Source organism: Mytilus edulis, chromosome 6 (assembly GCF_963676685.1).
Source record: "Mytilus edulis chromosome 6, xbMytEdul2.2, whole genome shotgun sequence".
NCBI lineage: Eukaryota > Metazoa > Mollusca > Bivalvia > Mytilida > Mytilidae > Mytilus > Mytilus edulis.
Window position 1 is genome coordinate 79,687,135 of NC_092349.1, and position 17,998 is coordinate 79,705,132.

At 31.7% G+C, this 17,998-nt stretch overlaps 1 protein-coding gene across 1 annotated transcript; it reads left to right on the forward strand.

Annotated features, from left to right (window-relative positions):
* The first annotated feature begins 236 nt into the window (after positions 1-236).
* LOC139526832 (uncharacterized) lies at positions 237-6,636 on the forward strand. The gene is made up of 5 exons (XM_071321981.1): positions 237-711; positions 1,071-1,189; positions 2,032-2,212; positions 5,159-5,233; positions 6,389-6,636. Exons 1-5 carry the CDS (start codon positions 456-458, stop codon positions 6,463-6,465), a joined length of 708 nt encoding a protein of 235 aa, XP_071178082.1. The 5' UTR covers positions 237-455; the 3' UTR covers positions 6,466-6,636.
* Positions 6,637-17,998: the final 11,362 nt, after the last annotated feature.

The following is a 17,998-nucleotide window of genomic DNA, read 5'->3' on the forward strand; positions in this document are numbered from 1 at the left end:
ACACATTGTTATCTTCTCTGATAGTATTTCGAATTTCGACCTTTAAATTCATCGTGAATTTTCGAAAGCGAACTATCGTTTACGGCTTTGAACGTGGTTTTGAAAAAGGTCATAATTAAATATTCGAAACCAGCCGTCACTTGTTGATGCTTTATGATAGGCATTTGCATGTAGTTAATATGATATATATGGATTTATTTTTATTCTTGACATATAAAATAACACAATGTGAACAATCACATATCTGGTAACAAAATACTGTTTGGTGTGTAATATTAGCATAAACATCATGTCGTTGTCATATCATAGATTCAACTACAGAAACTACATATTACGATAACAAATTAAAATAAGCTGTTGACTCCAGTAATTATTTCGTTCCATCGTTTTTCTCAGTTCAATGGCAGCGAGAAACAAATCCAGTTTTGTTTGGTAGAGACGTAATACTTACGTGTATGGTTGGTAGAAAAGAAGAATGCGACAAGACAGCCACACGTCGATGGGATGCAGGACCTGATAGAAACATATTATTACTAAATGGTTATTCAACTAACTCTTCAAAATATTACGAAATATCTGAAGATCCATGCAAAAACTTTTCTTTGGTTATTATGCAGTTTGACCTAAATGATGTTAATTCGGAATATTGGTGTTCGTTTGGCTTGGATACCAGCCGTCAAATGTTGATCTTAGATGATCGATATTTTCTAGGTATGCTCTAAGATAATTGTATCTGTAATTTGGGAGATCATGAATAAACACAAAGTATTGCATTGCGTTAATTGAAATCAATACACCTAAATATTTTTTTTTTTAAATGAACTAAAAAATAGAAAAAAATGGTTTTAAAATAGCCGAGTCGTTCATTTTGCACCTTTCATTTAAGACGGGTATCTTTCTATTGGCTTGTGATACCATTGCAAACATAAATTTCAAATGTTTCGACTTATAAGGATGAAAACCTCACAATATATAACTGAAGTTAAACTGTTGCTACCTATCAACTTCCATTATGTCTGTAGTTTCTTATATTTTCCCCATTTTAAAAACATATTCTTTATCGTTCATAGGTGTACCAACGAAGACAGGAATTTTTAGTAGTCTTGAGCAAAATGGGCAGAGGGAATTAGATTTAAAGATCAGTTTTTACAAAGTATATCCAAAACCAAAATGCAAGATAACAATCGGGGTAATAATGAAATTATTTACTGTACTTTTTATGCGTTATGTTGAAAATATTAAAAATTCAGACCAAAAGGATAAAACAAATAAATAAAATTCAAAATTTCTGAGCTTCATATTCTTATTACTGGTATCTATGATGAGTTTATTTACCAGTATTTATAGCATGTAGATTTTATATACAGAAATGTGAAACGTTTTTACAGAAAGATTTTAAGTTTGAGAACTTATAAAAAAAACTGGCGAGAGGTAACACGTGCATGTTTGCGCGAGGTTAGCTAGCCAAAGAACCAGGTTCAACCCACATTTTTTTCTTAACATGTGCTGTACCAATTTAGGAATATGGCAATTGCTAACTTATAGTTCGTTTCTGTGTGTTGCATTGTCCTTTTTTTTTTGTTGCAATTCAGTGTTTCTGTTTTTTCGTTTTTTCGTACTTATATTTGATATGTTTCTCTCGGTTTTAGTTTGTAAGCCGGATTAATTTTCTCTCAATCGATTTATGACTTTAGAACAGCGGTATACTACTGTTGTCTTTATTTAATAGACAATGTGATATTTCTTTTATTTAGATTAGTCACACTGTTAAGGAAACTTATATTTTTTTTGACTGTGATAATGTCTGCTGCTAAAATAACTACAAGATTATTAAATCAATGGATGTACATCTCGCAATAAAACTTAACCCGAAAATATCCTATAAAAAGAGAGCAAAGTTAAATGGGAACTCAAATTATTTAATTTTTATTTTTAAACAAAAGGATAGGGTATACAGACAATAACAGTTCATCATTATAAAATTAAATTCGAATATTGTATTTAAATTTGTATTATTTATCGTTTATGTAGGAGACCAACTGGATACCTGTAACCGTAGTGTCACATTCGAGAGGAATATTATTCAACTCAAGTGTACATTATAAAACCCCTGTTCTAACAAGTCAGTGTCATAACAACGTCACTACAATTTGCAGTTTGCTGTCATATACTATACTTCAGTTAAATAAAAGATTAAATTGCACAGATGTTGGTACGTATATGATGTATTCATGTGTAATTATTTAACAATACAATCGGTTTAAGATTTAGAAATAAACAAATTTGGCCTTTCCTCGTTTATACACGTAAATAGTCAATCAGAATATGTATTTCTAAAGCAAGATGAAATTCGTCGTGTTTAGCTTACCTTTCCAAAGGTTAATTTTTGTCATCATTTAGCATCCGTCGTCGTCTGTCCTCGTTTGTCGTCGTTATCTCTCGGGTGAATTATTTTATGCATCTTCTTCTCTGAAACTTGTGAACCCAATTCAACCAACCTTAATCTTTATTTTTAGGATATCTAGAATAAAGTTCGTGGTTATTTTTCTGTTTCGTAAAAAAATGGCCGCCAAGGCATAAAATTGAACATAGGGGTTAATTGCAGTTTTTTGCTTATATCTCTTAAATCAAATCAGACAAGATTTTAAAGTTGTCATTATGTCAGAGTCTACCTGCCCTGAAATTATCAGCCACATCGGGTATCTCATATTTTTGCTATTGTCCTTAAATATATGATTTTAAGGAAATTTGCAGTTTTTTGTTGATATATTCAATACTATTTTAGATAAAGATTTTCAATATATGAGCACATCAAACTAACTTAACCATATATAAAAGTGTAGGCTTACATCACTGTGAAAAATTTATCCATTTCCCATTATGATTGAATATAAAAGATGGAAAACATTGTAAAATAACTTTGTTGTCTGCATTTGTTTACATGTTTCCACTTGTTTATAATGTGTTTCTCTTCAAGAGAACTCTGCAAAGGTAGGTAATTTGATTAGGTAAATACAGGACCCTTTGACTTTTCAGGGTCTATTTATTTCAACACAGTCAATTTGCCCACTGATTTTTTTTCTTTACTTGTTTAACCTGAATTCATTCTCTCTATTCATATATATATAATCAACAATATAAGAAATGACTGCATTTTTGTACAACACCTGATCAAAATAGGCTCTAAAATCTCCCTTTTATTGCACTTTTTACCCTATTTAAGCTAAATAGATTTTTTTATCATGTTTTCTAACTTGAAAAAATATTCTCATCTAAAACTACTGAAATTAACTAAAACTAAGCTGAATTATTGTAATTAGGTCATTGAGAATACAGTTTGTGTTTTATAATCTATTTCCCCAGAAGACATGGCAGCCATCACTAAAATAGAACATAGGATAACATGCAATATTTGACTTATATCTCAAAATTTGGCACCATTTGTTCATCTAGTTTGCTTTTCTTAAAACATCTTCTACTTTGAAACTGGAATCAGTTTTATTCAAACTTTGGCTAAATTAGTTTTAGCGTCACTAGTATACATTTTGCGTTTTATTTCTGCGTCAAGAAACAAAGCCACTATGACCTTAAGTGTAAAATGCATTTTTTAAAGAAAATATGACAGATACTAAGAAAACTTGAATTGCCTTCTAAGCCCCTCATTATCATATATTGAGATGCAAAACTAACGATTGGTGAAAGATTTAAGCAAATAGTTACAGGTGTGCGATTCAGGCTCTTGTTACTTTTATGTTTATTTTATGTAAATTTATATATGAGGATGAAATGGCCTAATTATGACCGATGCTGTAACAGAACAGCAAAATATTTTCTTTAAAAACAAGTATTTCCGTTTCGGTTTGATATTGTTTTTAATAAGCATGTTTAGTGATTATTTAAATTATATTTGTATTGTTCTTTTGTTTGTATTAGTTGTGTATTATTTTTTTTAGAGATGAAGATTATAGTTTACCTTTTATACTTTAAATGCTCCATTTTATTTTTTCGGGCACGGTAGAAAAGAAACAATATATATGCGATCAATTGGTGATTTCAAACCGAATATGCAGCATTCACAATGAATGCGAGAGAAACAATGGAGTATTTTAAATTCGTAATCGAAAAAGGAACTGACAACGTCATTGCAAATAAAGGCATAGTTCGAAGAAAAGACAAACAAGTCCACGTACCTTCACATGGAAAACCAAAGGCGGGATAACACAAATTCCACCAAGCAATGGAGACTATATCAGGTGCTTAGGAAGAGTGCCGCTTACATCTAAATTTTTTAATTTTTTTTTTTTTGTGAAAATATTTTTTGGGTCAAAATTGGACATTTTTTATCGTTAAATTTCCTTTTTGATAGATACTTTTTAGATTTATTTAGATAAAAAGACCAGAAAATGAATAATCACAACCTAAGCCTTTATAACAATTAAACATTAAATCCTTAACCTTAACGAAATCTGAAATAGATAGAAAGTTTTCAACATAATTTGCAAATTTCCTACGAACAGTATGTTGGACAGGATCTTATATCAAAGTCAAAATGATATCTACCGTTATCACGTCACCATTACGTATTATTCATAACTGATAGCAAGTACCAACGTTGGAATTGTTCGTGCATTTTGAAATAGTGATTAAAGCTTTCAAAATTTATTAATGTCAATCACAAACTTGCATGATCACTATAAATATTTTTTAATGTTTAAATAGATTTTACAGAAATAGCATGATTGTGTTCATCGCTTCCGATGGCTTTCAGTAGCATTTTATAAGTTTGGATGTGGAAAAATGTACAAACGTATAAAGTGCAACACAATTGATAAAGAAGGAGTCTAAAATGTACAACTAATTTTCCCTGAGGTCAACTTCCCAAAAAGAGTTAGATTTTTTTGTAAATTGGTCATCGGAATTTTACAAAAACATTTACATCATATTATTATTCTATTTGGTATTGTTGATGCTATTGCTATTATTATTATTATTATCATTATTATTATTATTATTATTATTATTATTATTATTATTATTATTATTATTATTATTATTATTATTATTATTATTATTATTATTATTATTATTATTATTATTATTATTATTATTATTATTATTATTATTATCATTATTATTATTATTATTGAATATGTTTAAGAGATAAACGAAGACAAACATACTACGTTCTTGGTCGTTACGGCAGCTTTGATTGGCGTTACTGTCATTGCCATTGGTGAGTTTTTTCTCGTTCCATTATTTGTCTTTTAAAACCTATGTATCTTCTGTTGATTTTTATTTGGTCGGGTTGTTGTCTCTTTGACACATTCCCCATTTCCATTTTCAATTTTAATATCATAGCTAAGTGATCTTGTAACGCATTTATTAACTGGTTATATTTAATTGCTATAGTTTGATTAAATATAGATACATGCAGTTATATTTATACACTTCCCTCCACTTGAATACACGTCCATTAATTGTTAGTAACCTATCATATTCTAACCTTTTATATCACAACAAATTAGAAGGATTGAATTTCAAAATTAATTACAGTATGGAATAATTTCAAACCGTGTCACTAACAGGAGAAAAAACCCTGTAGAATAAAGGCTTAATCGAAACTAAAGACTAAGCAACACGACCCCCCCTCCCCCCTAAAAAAATATAGTCTTATTCGGTAGGTCACAATCGTGAAAAGGGAAAGGGTATTGTAATTACGACATAAGGAACATATTCGATATCATCTGTGAAACGGTTATTCCAAAACGGTCGACCAACTCGTGATGGCGTCCGTATATTTTACGAAGGGATGATTTCAACTTCACCATTGGAACTCTTGGTTTAATAGCTTCCTTGTGAGTAGCAATCCTCTATCAGGGAAATCATGATAGGAAATACAAGCCCGGGAATATCGTATAAATTGGGAGATATATACTCCGTATGCAGGCGCTGCTTAATGTTGCTACATAGAAATGGAAAGTTCACAATTGGGAAGCCGAAATCATCTCTTTTGTCGTTTTGTTTTCAACCTGTTTTTTTTTGTTAATACCTTTGACAAGTTCACTACTAAAAATGTCGTTTTATTATTTTCCAGTTTCAATTCCATAGGGACGATGTGTCAAGAGGGGAAATAAGTTATTTTGGTTTTTGAATACTCAAAATAATCTTCATTTGAACGAATAAGTATTATAAGCTATGCGATGGTACCATCTTAACGAGTCGTGATGTCCTGCTGCTGGGAAGACTTTTGATTCACCCAAATGACCTCTATCATTTTAAAAATTCATGGGGTAAGATACTTTAAAGTTGACTATAATTCACACGTTCTCGTAATGTTCTTACAAAAAAGAATCATATTATTGAATCAAGAATTTATTTCGCTTTGTAGGTGTATACTTTGTGTACAGACAGAAGCACCAGAACGCAAAACAGAAAATCGTGTATCACAAAACAGACTCATCATAACATTACACACAGTTCATCAAACATTTATGTATTATAATCGTCCTTTTAAATTACATATGAAAGCATTTACTGTAAATATATCAATAAAATCCGGAGAAAAAGAGGATCTTGTGTAATTCCAACATAAAGATGTCCGCGGTAGACTGTACAATCGTGAATTTGAATATGTGTATTGACAATAGGACTTGGTTTGAATTTACGCTTTCAAATCCATAGTAATAATTAAAACAATATTAAAAAGATCTAATTGCAGTGTTGAACCTTCTAGAAAATGTTTATTTCAATGACTGTTACGATATGGTGTGTCCATATTTACTCTACCTGTTCAGGGTTCGAACCTGATCGTACACCCCTGCGACAGTAAATAATTATAGTTTTGACTCGAAAGACATACATTTCACGCATCGCTCCGCTCGCCTTAACTGTTAAAACGGAATTCTCGTTTTCAATAATTTCTTCTAGCAGGGTATCGTTCATCTGAATCTCATATCGAAGGAATGTATGGTTAATATCAATGAGACCATATCCGGCCTATCCAAATTAAGTTTTCCGAAGTCGCAAACAACTTCTACACAGTTGAAGTTCTAGATCAACTACATGTATTGACGCAATAATTTAAACTTACAATGCAATAGAAATTAAATGCGTTTTATTATTTGTTATCACGTTCAAAAGTATTGAGAAATCTCTGTCTGTGTTTATATGTGTGTGTGTGTGTGTGTGTGTAAACGTCCCAACTCTAATGAAAAAAAATTAAAATTAATTAATTTTTAAAATATGTTCTTGCTTTACCATTTTGTATTTTTTTTTCTAAAGATGAGTTCTAAAGATATTTGGCAATAAAACAACAATAAGAGAAAAAATGGCCCAAATAGGACTTTTATATACTTTTGTACAGATCTAGTTGACCGTAAATAGATCTAGCTGGTTTTTTTGTAGATAAAATACGTTTATATAGCTTTCGTGTATTAATGTTCATTTTTACTTATTCATCCATTTTTAAATTCCTTTTTTAATTTTGTTTTCGGAGGTTCTGTAGGAGCTGTCAAACCGGTCCGGCTAAATAATTTGTTGATGTGTTGATGACGATCTACGATAATATTGATGTTTACGTGTTGTTCCGTTTAATCTAAATAGATTTATGATACGCAATATATATCTTCTTACAAAAGTTTACTAAAAACAAATCGGAGAAACTGCTCTGATTTATATTCTTTGGAACTTTTAAATCCATGAACAGATATGAACAGTTCTACCAACACCAGATTTTGACAGTTTTACCCTAGCCTAGAACAGATGTTGATAGTTCTACGCTAGAACCGATTAAGACAATGCTAGTTTACTACAGATTTCGACAGTTCTGTCCTATCACAGATGGGGACAGTTTTACATTTAAAAAGATTCGACAGTTATACATATACTTTATAGCGTTTTTTTTTTTTTTATATTTCTATCGTAGAACAGATTTGGACAATTACCTTTAAAACTATCCTGGTAGTTCCACCTTTGACCAATGTTGCAAAGTTGTTCATTAAAAATGTGTCTAAAAGTTCTACGTATACCGTAGAGCACGTTCAAATATTTCTAAGGTTAAACTGTTATAGAACTGTTCTAGGTTTACACTTCTATTGTTAAAGAAAATATCAAGCTTCTCAATGATCAAAATTTGTGTTTTTTAATCTGCTATACATCGAAGAAATATTTCCGACAAAGTTTGTGATTTAAGGTTTTGAAATTTTCATATTTTGTTAAAGGCTCAAATTAAACATTTTATCAAATTTAGCCTATTTAATTTTTGGTCAAAGTGTTTGGTACTACCTTAATCACTTATTGTCCTTGAACATATACTAAATTTTAAACAACAACTAAACTTAAAGTAAATGCATGCATCAAAAACTTTAACCATTGAATTTGTGACAATGTTTACCTGAACTAGATTATACAATTTGTATACATAGTGTATGTCAAGGTTAATGATAAGGATCTATGTGTATCTTGTTTACTTTAAAAATGTCAGGGTGGAATATACTTGAACAAAAATCATTGATATACCATTGATTACTGTTAAAAATAGTTTGTAAAGATCAAGTAGTAAACACTATAGAACTGTTAGTAATAGGCTTTATGATCCATCTCCCTATACTAATATTTTAGTAATCAATGATTATGTTGCGCTTATATACATTCTTATTTTTTTTCAAACAGGACTGGGAATATTTTGTTTTGCAATGTAGAAGCTTAATAATAAATTTATTGGTTTTTTGTTCTTACAAACAACTTGTTTGAATTTCCTGCTGTACGAAATTTAATATGTTTAAATGCTGTGTGTGTGGTGTTTTGTTTTATAAAACCTGTGCTGGGATCCTGAATATGATAAATTTAAAATCTAACTACATAACACCTAAATCTTTTATGTGCATGCTCGCTAAAAAAATATGTAAATACGTGCTATAAACACTTATCATGTGTTTTCGATTGGCGTTTCAGCTTATGTTTTGCTAATGCTTTATGCTATTTATATAATTCTTTCGTCATTTTGTCAATATTTCTTCGTCAAGGATCATCTTTGTGCATCAATACATTTCAAATAAAATCATTAACCTCAGAAAAAACACAGGATTGAATATGACTGCATGGATCAACGGGGATAGCAAAACAACTTCAAAAATAGCTAAACGACTTCTAGAAGGTTACAAGCTATGTTTAATATATTTGTATTTTCTAGGTTTAATTTTTTTCAGATAATTTGATTTCAAGCGTTGCCTTTATATGAGAGATAAAATACCTGTCATAGTTATTGCCTTGCATTTGATATGATGTTATCGTAGAGTGGTTGTATTCGACACAAATTAATGCTAAGTTATAAGAACGTCTTCTTGCAATAGTACTTCTAATGGAACACTGAGATGGGAAACGCCACAACAAAGGTTACGTCGTAAACATAGAAAGTGTAAGTGGGAACATTCCATGTGCAATCCGTAATATGCAAGTGAATTAATTAATGTCTCTGATAGATATAAAACTTCAAATATCTATAACTTTCTTTGATAATGAACGCGAGTAAGATAGAAATGATTTCATAGTCTATGATAAGCTCAAATAAACTCATCAACCTGGTTAACAGTCTATACAATTCTGGTAAATAGTTCACATATGACAGTCTCAGTAGGTCTACATGTTTATCTCGACTTTAATGTCGGTCTTCGCTCGTCTTGTGTGTAGTATATCATCATACGGTGATGTGTATTTACTAGATGTCAGCTTAAGAGGATATAACTTGCTAATAGATCTGAAGTCAGACCATTTTTAGTCTGTAAAATAGCTGGTCTGCTAAATCCATCTCGTCCTTGAATCAATTTATCGATGATCCCTACATTCCAAGTTGTTATTTAAGTTTCATCATGTATCAGTACGACCTCTCCAATAATGTTCTGTTTGTCTATTTTATTATTTCAAAGTTGTTCTCTAAAGCTAGATTCATACAACTCGATCAAGCCCGATCAAGACAAATTACGTAATCGGGAGACTGGTCTGACTCAATCGACAAAAATGTTCGAGATACATGTAGTCTACCTTGCTCGTCATCGATCTGACTTTCTACCCGAGAGTTTTCGTCATGTCAAAAACATTCCAGTAAGGATCGAGAAGCATGTCACTCGAGAAGAGATCGAGAATTCGTCGAGTAGCGGTCGAATTGATCGGGAAAGGATCGTGTAGAGATCGAGTTTGGTCGGAATACAAAAAAATTACCAATCAGTACTCGATCATTTCGACTTTGCTCGAGTAATGCCCGATCATTTCCAGATTAACTCGACCAATGCCCGATCGATTCCAGATCACTGCGACTTGTATATTTATATTATCTCAGACCAACTCGACCAATACTCGATACCTTCGCGACCACATTCGACCACTCTTCGATCTCTACTCGGTCATACACGAGAACACATGACTGCTCTAAAAGTGTGTGCAGATCTGATTAACTCTCATAACTCTGCTTCACTAAAAATGAATTGGCAACATTATTTTTAACTGTACAGAAATTCCTTCATGTACAGTACGTGTCTTTACTTTTGCAAGTAGAGGTAACATTTCAAAACAGAGACAAAAGACACCAAAGGAACAATCAAACTCAGAGGTCGAAAACAAACCGACACAACCATAGCGAAAAACGGTAACCGACGAGAAGACAAACAGCAGTCCACATAACATAGAAAACTAAAAACTTAGCAACACGTAACCCAACAAAACCTGGGATGATCTCAGATGTTCCGGAAGGGAAGAAAATCCTGCAATTTTGGCACCGTCGGATTTTTCTAATATGAAAGTAATTGTGCAATAATATTCATTATTAGACTGCTGTTGACTAAGTTGTCTTTAAAAGTTGGTTTATAAGGAAATCAAGATTATATTTTACCTGTTTTATGGGCCATTTTCTGTTTTGTCTGTCCGTATTTCTGTTTGTCCAGAAATGTTTGTAGTATAAAAAAAATGAACATGTGGTACACTTGCCAATGAGACAGCTCTTCACAGAACACCAAATAACATGGAAATTATTAATAACAACTATAGGTCACATAACAGTAACAAACAAATTCATTCGAACTTTTGACGTAATTTCACACAAAAATGAGACGAAAACAAATTATATACCCTCGCTGCAAATGCGTCTACAGTTTGATGTTCGTTGTTTGTTAGTTCAAACTATGCATTTCTTTCTAACTTTTTAATTATATCACGTGTTCTTGCTTGTCATAACTCAAAACAATGTCTAAAATTACTCAAATTAGGTATCACCCTCCTTTCTTTCATTAAAATAACAGCTATGAAAGAAAATTTGAGTAATTTTAGACAATATTTTGATTAATGACAAGCAAAAATATACCTCTTTAAAAAAGGGGGGGCTTTATCATCACTATTTTCATACATTCATCTGATTTAGATGAAGAACTGCCAGTACAATTAAATATGCATAGATGAACAATGTTCTCTATGTCTATGACATCTTCTACGGAGGATATTTTCCCTGCGTTATTAGTTCAAATAACAACAAAATGTGCATGCGTTTTTGACAGTTCAAACAGGGTCAGCAAACTTTGATTAAACGATGCATTGGTTGGTACTTCTGTAACGTTTAACAAACTATAACAAACGGCACACAACGTTTAGCAAACTTTGGTTAGAAAGTACTCTTGATGTAAAGTTGTAAACAATTTCAAAAAACGGTATCACTCCAGGGGATTGAAATTCTACTTTGGGTCAAACATTGTCAAATCTTGGTGAAATATATGACATCTTTGCCCTCTTTTGCAACATTATTTAGCAAATACATGCAGGTTGTTGCCATACAGCAAAAAAAAATATCTTTACCCATTCAACTACTGAATATCAAATCTATGAAAAATACTGATTATACATACTTATGCACAATATATGACACAAACGGTACGCTTTATTTGTAAGATAGCAAGGACAAGGGGTGGTAAAGTTTATGTATATTGCTATATCTAACATCAGTACTAATCCAGTGACATATCTCATTTTGTGGTGACATTTCCAAAAAAAAGAGCAATAAAACTACCATTACATATCAGCGTCCACCATGAGGAAGTTTTATAAGCATTGGGTTCCTCTTTGTTGAGTTAGTGCAAGTCTGTCATACTGCCCACACAGTTGAGTTCTCGCCGGCCGTTGCTGTCTACACCATCTTCTATGCACTCTTCAAGCTCCGTCACAGCTATTAACCTGTCTCTCTGAGCTATCATCACCATGCCCACAAATCCAACTGCTTTATTTCTATGCAGAAATTTTAAATGTATGATTTTACTCGGACCTTCTACTGAGTATAACCAAATAAACGAAGAATGTGTCCAGCTAGCATATATATAACATTATAAAGGGTCATTACGCAAGAAAGGCCACCCAAATTTGCATTTGAACTGTGTGTTATGGTAATAAGCATCGTGTTTACGGCGTTTCATAAAATTTGGTTAAGGCAAAATTAAATTAGAGAACGGAAACTACATTGCGTAATATTGTTTGGACGTACGAACGTACGTAAGGGCGGACGGACAAGGGTAACACTTAATGCCCACTCCGAAGCGGCGGGGAATAAACATTTCGGACGTTTTTATACTAAAATTGTGCATACCCGATTATCCCTATGACCGATATACACTCAGGTCGATATCAGGCTGAGATCGTGAATAGTTGATTTGGTCTAGAAAGTCGGGTAAAGATCGTATTAAGATCGTGAATTGATCGGAATTATCGAATAAGTTTTCATTTGGATGTCGGAATGGAGTCATTAAGGAGTCGTGAATGGTCGAGTTAAGGTCGTGTTCAGTCGGGTGGCGATCGGGTAGAAGTCGTAAAAGGGCCCGATCAAGAATTTGATTGAGCTTGGTCGTGGAAATTTGGACAATCGGGATCATCGACTTGATCTGATCGGCAGTGTAAACCTAGCTTAAGGGATTTTAGGTATTCACGATTCCACATGTACAGTGTCAAGCATAAATTGTCAATGATATGATTTTTAATCTATAACAGTTTATTGACTGATGTGTGGGTTAATATATCTTTAATGTTTTCATCTAATGTTCCTGTGTATGGTAAAGTCGTTATTCGCCATCCATAGAGTAAATGTCAGGGTGTCAATTGATCATTATCCAATGGATTCGATGATAGTTAAGTCAACGACTGTCTTAAAGAATAGCTTCCAACATTGTGACGATAGTTTCAATTACACGTAAACTCACAAATGCCTTTCCTAAATATAGTTTCTAGTCACATTTATTAATCTTTTCCCTCCAACCACTGTATTATGGTGCACGTTTCGGAATAAACTTCCATATTGTTCCATACGAATTTTAGTTCTTCATTTAATGGCCGTGATTTGCTCAGACATGTTCTTTGCCGAAGCTGTAACATTATCCTTACATACTGTTGTGTGATGACGCTTGTGATATTTCCTGCATGTGTTGTTTCACTTTCAATCAACCAAGTTATGATGTCCTAAACTTTGAAACATAGGCGCTCTCTTTAAACTATTGACATCCGGTCTTTATATTCAGTTACTTTGGTACAAATTACCTAGGCACATTAATTGTTAAAATGCGCGTTTGGGGCAGAAAAGCTGGTATCGTTGATGTTACTCCGAAAGAATATTATTTATACTTTTCAAAAAGAGACATGCAGATCTTGATATCTATAGTTTAGTGGATTTACTAAAATCTTTAAATACTCTACTTGTGAATTTATGTTATCAATCAGCTTTCATATAGCAATTACTAGACAAAAACGTCAATCGTACTTGAACATATCTAAGACTGGAAAAAATCCACAATGCAAAGACGTCAATATTTGTATTATTTATTTTAAATATACACAATGCAAGGCGTCAATATTTGTATATTTTCTTTAATATAAACAATGCAATGGCGTCGATATTTGTATTTTTTTCAAAGATATTTTTCAAATATTCCAACATTGGCCATACGTTTTTGCAACAGAAATACTGACGATCTTACTACATGACAATTCTATTATATCTGTTACGTTCTACAATCCAAACAAGCCAGATTTTCAAATAACGTTTAGCTCTTTGTTCTAGATATTTTCTTTTCCCGATTTCAATCAACGTATAGATATAAGAAGACATGGTGTGAGTGCCAAGGAGACAACTTTCAATCCAAGTCACAATTTGTTTGTTAAAGTAAATTATTATAAGTCACAGTACGGCCTTCAACAGCGCTTGTGCACATCGAACAGCAAGCCATCAAGCGCTCCGATAAGGACTTATATAAAACCAGGCCTTTCATACAGGAAAACCAAGGTCTCATCTATTTATAAAAAACGAGAAACACTTATTAACCACATCAACAAACGACAACCAATGCACATCAGGTTCCTGGTTTAGTCAAGGTGTAAATAAATGTAAACAGGCGCCAACCTTCACCTTAACATGTAATAATAGTAGTGCAACAGCACAACATAGAATGAAACACTATAAAGCATAAATTGAAATGGCTAAACTCAATCAAAAGACATATAAGCAAAAACTAGTAAACATACACTGAACTAGTAAATTTTGATCTATGACTATCAATGTTAATACAAAAGGGAGTAAATATAAAACAATATCAGAAAGACAACTATATTCACAAACAAGATGGAATTGAATGAAATAAAGCACAACGTTACATATACAATAATGTTGTTGTGAGGAGAACGGAAATATGTTTCCATAGTACGAGAAAAGAAATGAAAATTAAACGTCATAATAAATACTTATCAAAGGTGGTACATGTATATATTAAATATATTGAGACGAGATATGAGACATTGCGCAACAAAAATGTATCAATAGATCAATTTAACATGAAAGTACAATTGTTCAAAGCCAAAAACAAGTAATAATAAAATCATGCATCAGAGACTGGATGTGGCGGGGCTAAACATATTTGCGGGATCCCAACCCTTCCCTAACCTAGGACAGTGGTGTAACAGTACAACATTAGAATGAAAAATAAAAATCAGGTGAAAAAGGTTCATCAATTGGATAAAAATACAAATACAAAATATATTACAAATACAAGTGGACAAGGCCGGGTGCTTGCACATCCCAACAACAAAAAGACACTGAGTGCAGATCTGAGGGTACTCGCAGTTACTGACAGCTAGTTCAAAGCCACTAACAACTAATAAAAAAAACTTGCATTTAAGACTAAATCTATCACTGTTTTACTAGAAAAATGTAGAGTTGATGTAGTGTAAGCATAAAAAGTGTAGAATAAACAATTTAAAGTCCTTGCAGAGTGTTTTGTTATAATTATTTGTATTCATATGACAGGATCGTATATTGATATATATGTTACTCTCTCTTTCTCTTTCTATTTCCTAAATTGAAAATATCAGAAGGAAGTTTACTTACTGTATAAGTATAATTCTACTCCATTACAAAATGTAATATACTACAAGGCATCACTCAGTATATCATCAACGATTACAAGTTAATCTTAACATTGGGAAATAACACAAATATAGAATATGTCTAGGACTGTGATTTGATTTTTTGTTTTTTCATCCTTTCCAATAAAGACTTATCGAGAAATCAAACTGCAGTGTTCTAAATCATGATGTGCAAGCTTCTCTGTTTTACTTTTAAACGAATTGAGACAGTTCTATCCTAGGACAAATTTGGACAATTGTACCTTACAAATAACACCGATAGTTCAACCAAATCAATCTGATTTTGAAATTTCTAGGGTAAAAAGTTGTAGAACTGATGACAGTAGTATCTATGACAATTATGCTGAAATATTATAGTTTTAAAGAGAAATTAGACTGTTCATAACTGTACAACAACGACCTAATTACAAAAGTATAAATATCGTTATATATATTTCATAAAATGTAGTAAATAAGTAACTTTAATACACTAAAATTACTTTTTTTGTTATTTGAAAAAAAAATCTTGAAATTCACTTGAATACTAATTGAATTGATTTTTTGCCAACGGATCTAGATACTAGACTATAATGTTTATGTTTATAAAGTATGTCAAGGTAAATTTCCGATTGTTAAAGGTCGGGATAATACGTGATACATAACAAAAAAGCATTGATATGCCATTGTTTACTATCTAAAATAAGTTTGTCAAATCTATTAGTAAAAATTTTAATTTTCGGAAAACCAACAGCTTATAAGGTTTAAAATACTTTATAAATAGATTTTCGCAATTTAGGAACCTGGGTCTTATTGATTATCTAGTAGACATGTGTGATGCTGTTGTAATGTGCCTTTTATATTTCATTATAGCTTTAAATGCTTTAAATTAAACTGTACTGATATGAAATATATGTTCCCTTCCCCTTATCCTTTCATGCTAGTAAAATGTATGTTACATGAAATTAAGAAGATTTGGTATGATTGCCAATGAGACAACCCTCAATATCAAACGTATTCTGTAAAAAGCTATTCAAGTTTTGTTATTGATCTAGACACCGATTTAAAATAAAAGTTTAAATATGTTGTATACTTGTTCGTATATAACCATCTTGTCATTTTGTCAACATATCTACTTCAACACTTTCACTGTGCATATCAGGATCATTTATCCATTTAAATTAAAGTTGAATTACACATACATGTATGCAAAGGGTTAATATGATTATATGAATCAAAGTGGGTGTGGTGTATACGCCAATTAGATAGCGAAAAGTGTGTTAATGTGTTAATAAAATTTAAAAAGAACATTATGCTAGAAGAAAACAAATGAACTGTTCTGAAAAGTTTTGATTTTGTGTATTTCACATGTTTTGCGAGGCATTTGAAAAATTTCCACCATTTTGAAAATTAAGAAAAAAAAGTCCAAAATAGTGATAACTTATCAGAAATAATTCATTTCATTGTATTTACTTCAAAAACAGATTCAGTTTCAAATCCCTTTGCTTCTTTATTTAACATTTCTGAAATTTTTAGCTCCTGTCCGACATCTTTAAAAATTCAGCCATTTTGATTTTTCATTGTGGGTTCATAGTCTAAATTGACTACAATATACATGTTAACAGTTGTACAAAGTTTGATGCTTTTAACAACGAACCCAAAATTCTTTCAAAAATATGCACGAATCAACAGAACTGCAATACAACCGACAATAATAATCAAAAATAATCTACAGAGCAACAACATGCAGACTTCAACAAGCTTTTTTGTTTAATTTTTCAGGGTTTTTGTTTTCATTCATATGTTTTGATTTTGATTGTTGCTTTTAACAGGTCGGAAACTCTAGATTTCCTGACGTCAGAAAATATTTGCATAGTAAATTCCATAGCACCATTCCAATATGGCCTTAAAAAACTGACCAATCGAATTAATAAACTACAATGCATTATGGGCTAATACGAGTATACAACCACTTGAAAACACGTGGATTTAGTAAGAATTATTTCAACTAATGTCTGGGACTCTCATAATAAATGTTTTTGTTCTGTTAATATGTTTAATGTAAAATATATAACATCATCTTCAATTTTCCATTGTTATACATTGTACCTGTGCATTAATGTCACGTCGTGAAACAGTGAAATTTCTAATGAAGTGACCACTGTCCAGTATGAAACTTTTTTTTAGCTCTTTGAAACCGGTATAATGACACTCAAAAAACATTGCTGCTCCAAAAAACACGAAGAACTGGAATTGAAACCCTATCTATATTGGATAATTATGTAAACCTTTTATGATGACCTTAACTAAAAGTAAGGACATCATAATATCCAGTATGCTAAAAAAAGTGTTATAAAAGCGGGGACGGTAAATAGTTTAACATATTTTGTATAGATTTGTCCATCGATAAAGTCGTATGTTGTTAATTTTATCCCACAATATACCTCAGATTTATTTTTATTGTTCGGCTGCTGTCATATTGACTTATGTTCAATAAATTCAATCATTTAACTCCTCTTGATCACAGTAGGTGCCATGTTGTAATGTGAAGGTTTTCAAAAAAAGTGTTTTGTAAATATAAAAAAAG

What these genes read in the sequence shown, in the direction of transcription:
- LOC139526832 (XM_071321981.1), top strand. Translation starts at nt 456, where the DNA reads ATGGTTGGTAGAAAAGAAGAATGCGACAAGACAGCCACACGTCGATGG. An exon ending in AATGCAAGATAACAATCGGG is followed by an intron (nt 1,190 to 2,031) that starts GTAATAATGAAA and finishes TCGTTTATGTAG; the next exon opens with GAGACCAACTGGATACCTGT. An exon ending in ATTAAATTGCACAGATGTTG is followed by an intron (nt 2,213 to 5,158) that starts GTACGTATATGA and finishes AATATGTTTAAG; the next exon opens with AGATAAACGAAGACAAACAT.